Source organism: Artemia sp. Qi Xiang Cuo, chromosome 10, assembly GCF_049724085.1.
Source record: "Artemia sp. Qi Xiang Cuo chromosome 10, ASM4972408v1, whole genome shotgun sequence".
Taxonomy (NCBI): domain Eukaryota; kingdom Metazoa; phylum Arthropoda; class Branchiopoda; order Anostraca; family Artemiidae; genus Artemia; species Artemia sp. Qi Xiang Cuo.
The window spans coordinates 6,492,236-6,506,139 of NC_142803.1; the positions used below are offsets into that span (position 1 = coordinate 6,492,236).

General features: G+C 35.2%; 1 protein-coding gene across 1 annotated transcript in view; it reads right to left on the minus strand.

Moving 5' to 3' along the window:
- Nucleotides 1-4,894: 4,894 nt before the first annotated feature.
- Nucleotides 4,895-13,904, minus strand: part of LOC148947412 (uncharacterized) — a 57,019-nt gene continuing 48,009 nt past the window's right edge. The window contains exon 3 of the mRNA XM_089095875.1: nucleotides 4,895-5,328. Within this exon, the coding sequence (XP_088952001.1) occupies nucleotides 4,895-5,328 (434 nt within the window). The remainder of the gene's footprint in view (nucleotides 5,329-13,904) is intronic.

Here is a 13,904-nt window from a genome sequence, read left to right on the forward strand (position 1 = left end):
ATAATAAACCAAAGACTGGCAGGATCAATACAAGATACTAGGTTATACAGGACTGCTGTTATTGATGTTAAAAATAAAGATCATCATCTAGTAGTGTCAAGGGTTAATTTAAAGCTGAAATTTCGGAAAGGTAATTATCTCCCGGGAAGTTATGATGTTGGTAGACTCCAGGATGCGAACTTGAGAGAAACTTTCCAGGAACAGTTGAATACTAAACTTGAGAGTTTAAAATTTGATAAGGTGGAAGATGGTTGGAATAATTTTAGAAAAATAATTTGTGAAGTTGCTGAAGGTGTCTTAGGGAAGAATACTAGGACTGCAGCTTAGAATATTAGTGAGAAAGATTTATCTTTAATAGAAAGGAGAAAGGACTTGTACAATAATTATCTGAGTGATAGATCATATTGAAACAAAAGGAATGCTAAGAAAGTGGAGAAAACATTAAAATATGAACTAAGGAGGTGTGACGTGGAGGCCGTGGAAAAAATTGCCGAGGATCTGGAAGATGCTGCTAGACGGTATAATAGTAAAATATTGTACTGGTATGTTAATAAATTGAGAGGGAGTAGTCAATCCGGACTTAGCCCAGTTAAAGATAGAAATGGGGCCACAATTAGGGACAAAGAAAAATTAAAGAGAGATGGTCAGAACATTTTGAGAATTTCCTAAACCGAGAGAGTTGCAGGAAAAGATATAGATTAAAATAAAAAAAGTTTGTGTTACCTTGGATATGAAGGAAGATTTGTTTTGTGAGGAAGAATTAGCGACAGTAGTGAAAGGATTAAAAAATAATAAGGCCCCAGGTGGCCTTAATAATAATATAAGGGTGGTAAATGAGTTTCTTAAATATGGTGACTCTGAGGTTAGAAATAAGTTAATGAAGATTATGAATACGATTTTAGAAAAGGGAAGTACCAAACGATTTTAGGAAAACCTTAATTTAAGCCACTTTATCAGAAAGGTGATAAAAGTGAGTGTGGTAATTATCAAGGCATTAGTCTGGTCTCTATAGGTAGCAAATTACTTAGTAATATGATACTTTTTAGACTGAGAGATGCCGTAGACAAAGTTTTAAAAGAACAACAGTGTGGTTTTTAGAAAAGGTACAGAATATGTCGACCAAATTTTCACTCTTAGGTTGATAATTGAGAAGTACCTGAGTCGTCAAACACCTTTGGTCCTCTTTATAGATTATGAGCAAGCATTCGATTCTGTTGATAGAAGAGCTTCAGCAAGGGTTTTATCCTTGTATGGTATACCAGACAAATGCATTAAAGTGATTAGTGCTATGTACAAGAATAACACTGCTGCGGTTATGGTAGGAAATGAGGTTAGCAGGTGGTTTTGTACTAAATCAGGAGTTCTGTTCTATCCCCTTTATATGGATTATTTTGATGGACTTTGTCTTAAGGAGCACAGGAAAGGCAATGGGAGACCATGAAATCAAATGGAGAGGAAAAAGTCTCCTAGACTGAGATTATGCTGATGATTTAAGCATCCTAGATGAAAGTGTGAGAAAAATAAATGGAATTTTGGAGCTATTTCGAGTTCAGGGTGGTGGAATAGGTTTGCAAATTAATGTTAAGAAGACTAAGTCACTAAGGCTAGGAATAAGTGAAGATAAAAAGGTGACGTTGAGTAATGAAAAGATTGGTCAGGTGGGCAGCTCCACTTACCTTGGTAGTATTATTAGTAAAGATGGTGGGAGCAGTGAAGATGTTAAAAGTAGAATGGCCATGGCTCAGAGTGTTTTTTCCAAGTTAAAAAAAATTTGGAAGAATAGGTAGAAAGTATGAAAACCAAGATTAGAATATTAGAAGCTACAGTGATGACAGTGGTCAAATTTGGCTCTGAATCATGGGCGCTCCAAAAAGTGGCTGAAGATTTGCTAGATGTTTTCTAGAGAAAATGCTTAGGGATTCTTCTGGGTACCAGGCTGACTCACCGTATTTCAAACAATAGGCTGTACGAAAAATATGGTTGAATACCGCTCTCAATGGTTATAATGAAAGAAAGGTTGAGGTGGCTAGGGCACGTTGTCGGATGAAGGATGACAGATTGCCGAAGATTATTCTTTTCGGACCAACCGTCTAGGGATAAATGGAAAGCAGGTCGTCCTCGTCTGGGGTGGGAGGACGTCATAAAGAAAGATTTAAAGAAAATAGGAACTTCGCGCGAGGGTGTAAAAATGGAGGCTTTCAATAGATTGGGATGGAGGAGAAGCGTGCGTAGATGTGTTGTAGTGTGCGTATCTGTCTTGGTAATGCGGTGAGTTGTTAGTAGTAGTAGTATATGACAGTCCTATGAGGGAAATGATAGAATAATGTCTTCTGAAAAGTATTGCTTAGTATTGAGGCATTCATAAAGTCGAAATTAATAAAGTAATACCTATTCTAAGTGATGATATGACTGCCCTATGAGAGAAATAATAGAATATAGTCTTTTGAAAAGTTGCTTCGTATTGGGGATATGCATATAGTCAAAATTAATAAAGTAATATCTAAGAAATCTAAGAAATGGTCGGAGTGTCCTGTCCAATAGCTAGGCTCCAGAATTAACTCTAGGGGATTTTTTTTTTTTTGAAATCTCCTTACCGTTGATAAGTGCTCCCGGATGAGGAGTTGAAATATTCGAATTTTCTTATTAATTAATGTTTTTGTGATGTGTTTGTTTTCAGTACGTTTTTAGTACGCTTTGTTCACTGCTTGAGAAATTAAACCGGTTTTCTTTCTTAGACTTTCTTAAATTCTTACATATGACTCATATCAGATATCCACAATGGTGTTTTTTTATTAAAAATACTTATAATCAAATAACAACAATATAATCAAATAAGACAAAACTAAAACAAACAATTACAAAAAAAAAACAGAAACACGAAGAAAAAAAAACTAAAACAGTCTAACCCCGATCGAATAAAGTACAACGTGAGATTATTATAGAAAAAATCACTAAATTTATTTAATATGAATGTTTAGGATCGCAACCAAGGGGGAAGGGAGGGGGGGGGTGGTGTACGAAAAGATTTTTTTGCACAAAAATATTTTTTTGGGGGGGGGGGTTACAAAAAGCTTAAAAACACAAACATGATTATATTCATTTTGTTAAGATTTTACGAGTTGGACAAACATTTCGGAAGGGGAGGGTCCAAACTTCTAACCCCCTCCCCTCCCCTGGATACGGCCTTTTGAATGTTATTATTAAGGAAAAGGAATTTGTACTCATCATGAGATACATTTTTTACCATCCTTGTAAAATTAAGGTTGTATTGCTACTTTTCAAATGGAAATAACAGAATTGTTAAAGAACCTAGACAAATAAAAATCCCAAGCAAGGCTAAGCCTAATTTGATTTAAATTTGTTTCTATTACCAAGAATAACAACCAAGAATCAATGAGTCATGAGCTTTTATTATTGCAATCTACCTGCACGTTCTGCAGACGACGAATGACACATTACCCAAGATTGTCCCCGTTGGTTAACCGTCTAGTGCCAAACATAAAGCAGGCAATCCCCGATTGAGGTGGGAGGATGTCGTAAGCTAAAGATTTTAGGGGATTAGGAACTTCTTGGGAGGACGCCAAAAGGGAGGATTTGAATATATTAGGATGGAGGAAGAGCGACCATGACTATTTTTCCCTCAAGCTGCTTGGTGCAGTAGTGACTTGTTAGCCGTAGTAACAGTAATGTCCCTATGCTTTCATTTTCAAAATCTTGAAAGTGCTTGTCTAAAAGACAACACAATTAGGTATTCAATTTCTTTTTCTTGTATAACAGGGAGAAGTCAATAAGAATGTATTACAAATGAGGAAACAAAGAGAATAATATAAACAAAGAAAAAGGGATAGGTATACTCCAACTCAAAAAGATTTCCAAAACAGAAATATATTTTTACTACCACTTATCTTAATCAGCCAGAGGTACTAGCGATCCTAACAATCGAAATTTTAACACAGGTCTGTTTTTTTTTGTTCTTTGTTTTTTCTTTCTTTAGTCATTTAAATTTTATCCCCTTTTAGTGAAATCAATTTAGTTTGGACATCTTTCCCAACTTAACTTTGTTTTCCTCAGTCAATTTTTGCATTTTTCAGAAACTTAACAATTGTAGTTTCGCTCCTGCACACTTCCATTTCTGTTCAAATTGCCCATTCTTGCAAAAATAATTTCATTGCAAACGACACTAATAGGTCAAAACTTGCATGGTTTTGCAAATGCATGAGTTACTGAATGAAAACTTAAACTTCACTTTCCAGTGATAATTCAAATTTGACTTTAATATGCACTCTTTGCTACTTGTTCAAAGAGCCTGATTCAGAAATGTTCTTCTTACAGATATCACGTTAATATGGTCTCTCACCTGTATGTACTCTTTGGTGATTTTTCAAAGAGCCTGATTGGGAAAAGCTCTTCTTACAGATATCACATGCATATGGTCTTTCACCTGTATGCACTCTTTGGTGCTGCTTCAAATTGCCTGATACAGAAAAGCTCTTCTGACAAACATTACATGTAAACGGTGTCACACCTGAATGCAGTCTTTAGTGTGTTTTTAAATTTCCAGGTAGAGAAAAGCTCTTCTGACAAACGTCACATTTAAATGGTTTCACACCGGTGTGCACTCGTTGGTGCCTCTTCAAAGAGCCTGATTCAGAAAAACATTTCTGACAAACATCACATTTGAACGGTTTCACACCCAAATGCAGCCTTTGATGAGTTTTGAAATTGTTCAGACGGGAAAACCTCTTCTGACATATATTGCATGAATATGGTCTCTCACCTGTATGCAGTCTTTGATGAGTTTTGAAATGGCTCGAATGTGAAAACCTCTTCTGACATACATTGCATGAATAGGGTCTTTCACCTGTATGCAGTGGTTGATGTGTTTTGAAATTGCTCAGACGGGCAAACCTCTTCTGACATATATCGCATCTATATGGTCTCTCTCCTGCATGCAGTCTTTGATGTACATTAAGATTGCCCAGTAGTGAGAAGCTCTTCTTACATACACCACATTTATGTGGTTGTTGCTCACATATAATGTGAGCATGTTGCTCACATATAATGTGACAAAATCTCTATAATCGCTAATTACTGCTGGACAGACAGCACACTCTATTGGTGAAAGCTGCTTACAGCCTGTGTCTATGTGAAGATCGAGCATCAGATATGATTCCTCTGCTTTCCCACAAGAATCGCAACGCCAGATGCCAGCTGTTATTTCTTCTATAGACTTCTCTGTCAGCTTACTCACTAAAACAATCAGTTTTGGACCTGAAATTTGCAACACAGTCATGTCATCAGACCTTTGCATTGTAGAATCCATTACTCCTGTAATATAAATAAATCATTGTTATTAAACACATTTAAAGAATGATTAAACAGACAAGCATTGTTGAAATTATAAGTGAAAACTGAGCATTCCGCAAGTATCAAATGAATTGTTTTTTTTTTCATATTAGGGTTGAGAAGGTTTCAACAAATAATTTCCAAATCTCTATCTGGTTTTACTAGGCTATACTAGTTGTTTGGTTGACATCACTGGTCATTGGCTTTACATTTAAAGTCTTTTTGATGTAATTTAAGTTATTAATAAATAAGTAAATAATAAATGAATAATAAATAAATAAAAGATTAAACAGATCAGTTATACAGAAAAAATAATAATATAATTAGTATGTTACCTCGAATGTCAACATTCACCGGTGAATGTCCGAAATACCTTTTTTTTTTCTCCTTGGAATTAGTCAGTGTTGCCAGTCAGCTTTTTCAGATTAATGCAAAGTTTGATGGTGACAGGTTAGGTTTAGTTAGGTTGAATTACGTTTTTAACCCATTTCTGATATTTATAAAAAAATTTAACCTAGCCACTAACATAACCCAACCTAAGTTAAACCATCATAGCTTGCATAAGACTAAAAAAGCTGACTCGCAAAGATAATTGAATCCAAGCAGAGAAAAAAGAATTTCGAACATTCATCGGTGAATGTCAACATTAGCCATATGTCAGACATTCACGGTAACAAATATATATAAAAATACAAATAAGCAATAAATAAATAACATCAACTTTTTGATGTACAGCTGACATTTCGAATGAACAAAAAGTACACTAGGAGGTATAATCGACTGTTGTGTGCATTGGGTATAAAGAGATGTGCAATGTGTGTGTGCATTGGGTATAAGGAGATGTGCATTGTGTGCGTGCATTGGGTATAAGGAGATGTGCATTGTGTGTGTGCATTGGGAATAAGGAGAAGTTGTTGTAGTTTTACTAGAAAGTTGGAAACTCGATAAATATAAACTTCTGAATTTAACAAAGCAAAAATTTGTCTCTCCTACAAATCTAGAAAAAAATTTCACCAATAACCTACTAGGCAAACGTGTTTTCTAAATATATTTTTAAGAAATTTAAACCCTAGGCCATCTATCTACCACTTTACTGTAGCTAGCAATATTTTCTTTTGTCACAAATCAGTGAAAAAAATGTTTCTTCAACTGAATTAAAATGTAGATATTGGCTTCTAGTATGAGATCCATTTCTTTTGAGAATATCTTGTAGTAACCTTGTCGAAATTTTTGACAGACAGCAACAGGCCGTGTCAAAATTTAGGTGACTCTGTCGAAACTTCAGTGGACATGTAAAACAGTTGAAAAACAATTGGTGTCGAAATTCAAGGGTCCTCTACCGAAAACATAGTTGTCAAATTTCTGGGTAGTTCCTCAAATACGACATATTTCGATGATTATTACCTGAAATAATGTTTCAAATGAAAAAAAAAATAAAAAAATAGTTTTTTTTTTAAATCGTAGTTTTACAGATTTGACTGATTTTTTAGAGGCTAGATTTTTCCATCATCTGAGGAACTGCAGCTTGGCCTCTTACTATGTTCATATTTTTAAGCATTTGACTTGGTTGATCACAAAACCCTAATTCTTTCAAAATCCCAAGCTGTAAAATACAAAATATTCTCTCTGAACCCCACCCTAATTAGCATAGAATTCCTCAAGGAACTTTGTTAGGACCACTCTTATATGTAGCATTGATTAATGAAATTAGTAAGATTCCCTCAAAGCTGTTAATATGTAAATTACCTGATGATCCTTGAAGTATGTCATAGAACTATAAAAAATGACCCCATCAAAATCCTACTCATGTTTTGGATAAAGTGAAGAACTTACATATGAAAGTAAATTCCACTAAGTCAAATATAATGACAATAAACTTCTTAAAATTCTTGAAACTACTTCTGTTTTCTTAGATCCTATCCCACCCAAAATGCTAATGAGACATGTTAAGCTCCTCGGTGTCACAAACTTCAAATAATCTTAGGTAGGGCATGCACATTCCAAGAATTCTGACTACCCTTTCTAGACAAAGGGTAGTCAAAACTAAAATTTAAGTGGATTAAAATGGTAAATTAACTTTTAAATGGCCTAATGTTGACACTTTCACTGTGAACAACAAAGAAATCTTTGCTGGACCATTAAAACTGATAGGAAGCGGGCCATTCCAGATAGCGGTTATAGAAAGAGCTATATCACTCTATTATATCAGAAATTATATTAGAGAGACCTAGGTCACACAATTACACTGTAATGGTCTTAAAACTTTAATTCAAAAGATATTGGATCATGGGTTGCATTTTGTTATTGCTGGTGATTTCAATGCTGATCTTGTTTCTGATACTGTAAGGACTGATCAGCTTCTTGAATCTCTCTCGGCTTATAAAATTGTTCGGAAGTCCCATGATTATACGTATATTCCCCACTCAGGGAGTAAATTAGACATTGATCACGTTATTTTTCCTGTAGCTCTTGTCTGCTCGCCAGTTACGGTTCATTTTGACGAGCAAGACCTTGATTCCCTTCCGCTGTCTTTTTGTTTATCGAAGCCTTCCGTTTGTTCTGCGAATATATCCAAGAGTCATGCTATACGATAAATGGTTTTGAGCCTGACTGGAAAAATATGAATTTTTCTGTTTATCTTACAACATTGGCTTCACTTCTAAGTGCGACTTAAGCTATGTATCAGCTTCTGCAGTGTAGCCAGAATTTTATTTATACTAAATATGAAACAGACCAACATTATTATTCTATCCTCTCCGCTATGAAAGAAGCTGAAAAATTTTTGTTCCCAATAAAGTGAATCCAAAAGAATACTTAAAAGCCTCTTTGGTCACTTGGCCTTAACCTTAAGGCCTGTAAAAATCAAGCTAAATTTTGGCTAAAAGTTTAAACAGATTGGGCTCCGCCTAGGTCTGGTAATGTTTTTCTTATTAAACAGAAAACTAAATTAGAATCTAAAATTTGTCCGATACCGTGGGCTTTATTTTCCATCTTCACCTAAAGAATGGAGGAGAGTAATTAATTCAAGTAAAACAGACGATTCTTATGTGAGTAGTCATGCTATTCCACCAAGTTCTTGTCATGCACATTATTCGAACATATTCTCCATTTTGAATTATTCTGTTCACAGAAAGTTTGACGAAGCGCTTGTTAAAATAGTTCTTAGATTTCTAAGTCAGCACTCTGCTCTGCCTATATCGCGTTGTGAAGTTATGAATGCTTTGAAACATCTTAAGTCGACATCCATTGATGCTGATGGTATCTCTAAAAAGCATCTAACTCCCCAATGGGCTGAACTTATGCCACATCTTGCACTTTTGTTTCAAATGTGTTTGGCGTATTCTGTCGTCCCCGAAAGCTTTTTGTGTGGGAGCGTAACTTCGATTTTACAAAATGGGGTAAACCGCCAACAGATTGTTCTTCTTACCGTCCAATTACTGTTTCTTGCAATATTAGCAAGGTCTTAAGAGTATATTTTGTTACCTATTGTAACTCAAAATATTTCTTTCTTTGGTGAGAATCAATTTGGTTTCAGATCCGATGTGGGGTGCCAACATGCTCATCGTGTCCTTTCTTCTATTCTTCTGAGGGTAAAGACGTATGACTCTGTACACTTGATTTTTCAATAGCTTTTGACTCTGTTGTTCATAAGCAGCTCTTCTTTTGTTTGGCTTCTTCTGGTGTTAATTTTTCGATTATTTACCTTCTACGGTTTTGGTATTCTAATTCTTACCTCCGCCTGAAATCTTCTCCAGAAACAACTATTAAAGTGCTTCGAGGCGTAAGGCAAGGAGGTGATTTAGTTTGTCAGTCTTCTCTAAATATTGGTCTATCCCTGAATAATGACAAGTGTGAATTCTTATCTTATAATCTGTCTTCTTCTACTTCTCTGGTATTTAATGAATTTTCTGTACTTTCTGTCTCTAATTCTCTAGCTCTGTTCCGTAAGCCGACTGTTGCTGATGCAGTAAGAAAAATTCAGTTCAGTTATTCAAAAATTGTAGCAAACAGTGGAAAATATAACAGGAGAGCTCTTGGGCACTTAAGCTCAACTTTTTCTGATCATTCCGTACACTATTTTTTGGTTGTTCATTTTGTTCTTAAGCTAAAGGATTTGAAAAAGGTTAAAGTTACATACTTCAAATTTTACAAATTTCTTCTTTCTCTGCCGCCATGGACTAGAAATCGGTATCTAGTTAAAAACTTCTATGTTACGGATGTAACTCAAAAGCTCGGAGACCTCACACAAAAAGATTTCTGTAGATACATTTTTAAGTTGGTCCTGAACATGATCTTTTTCAGTTTTTTTTTAGTAGAAATTAATTGCTAGTGTTTTGTTAATGCTAGTGTTTTGTTGGTGATCTTTTTTTCTTTTTATTATTCTGTACTCCACTTCTACTACTTGTTCTCTTGTAGTTGTAGGTAATAAATGATTGAATTGTATTACAATAGATATTACTTTATTGATTTTAACTTTTTGTATACCCCAGTACTAAGCAATACTTTTCAAAAGACATTATTCTATCATTTCCCTCATAGGGCTGTCATATCATCAATTAAAATAGATATTAATTATTATTTTCGACTTTATGCATACCCTAATACTAAGCAATACTTTTCAAAAGAAATAATTCTATCATTTCCCTCTTAGGGCTGTCATATCATCACTTAGAATAGATATTACTTTATTAATTCTGACTTTATGCATATTCTTAATACTAAAGAATACTTTTCAAAAGACATTATTCAATAATTTCCCTCATAAGGCTTTCATATCATCACTCGGTTAGGTTACATTAAGTTAACTGCTTTTAAGTTAGATTCAGTTAGGTTAGGTTACCATAGGCGACCCGGGTACCTAAAGCCAACCTAAAATCACCGCTTTTTTCAAATAGCTTCATTTAAATTTAAAAAAGCATAGATGTTGACACCTTTTCACTACCAAATCTGCTGCCCTCTTTTCACCTTTAGTTATAGATGACAGCAAACCAGTTCAAACACAATGGTAAAGTGAGAGAGACATGCAAAAGTTAGATTCGTTTAGGTTCACTTATCGTAGCGCCACGATAAGTGATCCTAGATGAACCTTTATTTTTGCAAGTCTCTCTCAATATACCATTGTGTTTGAACTGGTGTGCTGTCATCTATAACTAAGGGTGAAAAGAAGGCAGCAGATGTGGTAGTGACAGGTGTCAATATCTATTCATTTTTAAATGTAAATGAAGTTATTTGAAAAAAAGTGATGGTTTTAGGTTGGCCGCAGGTGCCTGGGTCGTCTATGGTAACCTAACCTAAATGAATCAAAATTAAAAGCATTTAACTTAATGTAATCTAATCTAGCGATCATATGACAGCCCTATGAGGGAAATGATAGAATAATGTCTTTTGAAAAGTATTGCTTAGTATTAAGGTTATGCATAAAGTCGAAATTAATAAAATAACGTTTATTCTAAGTAATGATATGACAGCCCTATGAGGGAAATGATAGAAATATGTCTTTTGAAAAGTATTGCTTAGTATTGGGGTATGCATAAAGTTAAAATTGATAAAGTAATGTCTATTCTAAGTGATGATATGACAGCTCTGTAAGGGAAATGATAGAATAATTTATTTTTAAAAGTAATGCTTAGAATTGGGGTATGCATAAAGTCAAAATTTACAAAGTAATACCTATTCTAAGTGATGATATGAAGGCCATATTAGGGATATGATAGAATAATATCTTTTGAAAAGAATTGCTTAGAATTGGGGTATGCATAAAGTCAAAATTAATAACGTAATACCTATTCTAATTGATGATAAGACAGTCCTATGAGGGAAATGATAGAATAATATTTTTGGAAAAGTTTTGCTTAGTATTAGGGTTAGCATAAACTCGAAATTAATAAAGTAATATCTATAATAAGTGATAATATAACAGCCCTGTGAGGGAAATGATAGTATAATGTCTTTTGAGGTACTTAGCTTTTAGTTTTAAGAAGCAAGGATACATAAGGTCCCATTGCATCTGTTATACTAAGCAATGCTAGATGATTTTGAGGTACTTAACTTTTAATTTTGAGAAGCAAGGATGCATAAGGTCAAATTACATCTTTTATACTTAGCAATGCTAGATGATTTTGAGGTACTTAGCTTTTAGTTTTGAGAAGCAAGGATGCTCAAGGTCATGTTGCATCTGTTATTCTTAGCAGTATTGGATGATTTTGAGGTGCTTAGCTTTTAGTTTCGAGAAGCAAGAATGCATAAGGTCATATTGCACCTCTTAGCCTTCGCATTGTTGGAAGATTTTGAGGTATTTAGCTTTTAGTTTTGAAAAGTAAGGATGCATAAGGTCAAATTGCATCTGTTATCCTCAGCAATGTTAGATGAGTTTGAGGTGCTTAGCTTTTAGTTTTGAGAAGCAAGAATGCATAAGGTAAAGTTGCATCTCTTATCCTTAGCAATGTTGGAAGATTTTGAGGTACTTAGCTTTTAGGTTTGAGAAGCAAGGATGCATAAGGTCAAATTGCATCTGTTATCCTTAGCAATGTTAGATGATTTTGAGGTACTTAGCTTTTAGTTTGTTATAGTGACCATACTTTAATCTTGATCTGTATTGAACCCAGTTTTATGTGTCCAAATGGAGATAATTAGCTAAGCCTGAGTGAGATAATGGTATCTATGTCAGTATATTTTGATTAAATATTTAATCTGTAGAGATAATTAGGTTAAGTATTTAATATGATGCATTCTAGGCAGCCTGCTTTCCATAATTTTCTGTTGCAGTACCTCCATAGGAGGCACGGACCATGGGGAGACCTTGTGCCTGGGGGTCCATAATAGAAACTAGGGCATCCTCACCCTGTGTCATAAATACACGGGGAGGAGGAAGAAGACCTCTCGAATGTACACTCAATAGGGCCCACTGGTGTGTACACAAGTCTCATGAGTTACAAACCTTCTTCCAGTAATGGGTTAAATTGTATGGTGATGCAGAACACCATCACGAGAGGATCCTCTATAGGAGGACAACTGCGGCAGGGCTTAAGATCCAGATCTATGAACAGCGGCCTCTGCAAAGTGCTACCTCGACCCTTTCGGGGTACCTTTAAGACTGGGAACCGTTCGATCAACTCTATTCCCGCTTGAAGAGTGGTGCCCCTCGGTGAAACTATAGGCTAGTAAATGACACAGCACTCGCATGAGATCCTGATTAATGGATAATCTTCTGGGCTTAGTCTATTTTTAGGGGCCTTTTCCTACTGAAAAACCTCTTCCTAGCTAATTTATCTACTATGGGCTGCCTCCACGTAGTACAATAACATTTGTAGGCATGAAAATCTAAAGAGTCGGAGGTAATAGGTTTGAGATTGTCTGTGCAGGATTTGTGCAGGATGACTCTTGCTGATAGAAGAGCATCGCTAAGTGCTGAAAACCATGTTGTGACCAAGATGGGCACAGGATTGCACAAAACCTCCATTCAACTAGAGGTGCCAGAGACATCTTGCTGTTCGATTCTAAGCCGGTTTAAGCATTTCGGTGTAGACTTGAGAAGATGTGTGATCCCCGTCCTGCACTGGTATCAAGGATCATTGCGTTTCTTGAGGCTAAAATAATTTCAATGATTTAAAGAACATAAAAATCGGAACTTGGAATGTTACGAAGTTAAAAAATGACCATCGTATCGAAATTTTGACTGACGCATTCAGACGATCCGAACTGGACTTACTAGGAGTTTCAGAAACTCATATCCCAGGGGTAGGAAGCATGAAATTAGGTGATATAGAATTCGTTTACTCAGGCAGGAAGAATGGTATAGCCTACATAGACAGGGAGTAGGGAATATGATGAATAAGGAAGGTGCTAAATTTTGTTTAGGCTGGGAAGATATTAATAATAGAATACTAATTGCTCATTTTATGGCTAAGAAGTTCAGGGTATAAGTTATAGTAGTATATGCCCCTATAGAACCGATTGACAGAGATACTAGTGACTCAGAAGAATTTTACTTACAGTTACAGGAGCAAATAGACAGGGTTCAAGGTAGAAATATGATGTTTTTACTAAAAAATTTTAACGCTCAAGTCGGTAGAAATAGGGATAGATGGTATCCTAGCCCAGGGAAATTTGGTGTAGGAAAAGAAAACAGTAATGGGTACAGACTTTTGTAAGTTTAACAATCTAGTTATAACCAATACGGTGTTTGGTCATAAAATGGCTAATAAGTTAACATGGTATTCACGTGATGGTAAGACGGCAAACCTCATTGATTATGTTATAATAAACCAAAGACTGGCAGGATCAATACAAGATACTAGGTTATACAGGAGTGCTGTTATTGATGTTAAAAATAAAGATCATCATCTAGTAGTATCAAGGGTTAATTTAAAGCTAAAATTTCGGAAAGATAATTATCTCCCGGGAAGTTATGATGTTGGTAGACTCCAGGATGCGAACTTGAGAGAAACTTTCCAGGAACAGTTGAATGATAAACTTGAGAGTTTAAAATTTGATAAGGTGGAAGATGGTTGGAATAATTTTAGAAAAATAATTTGTGAAGTTGCTGAAGGTGTCTTAGG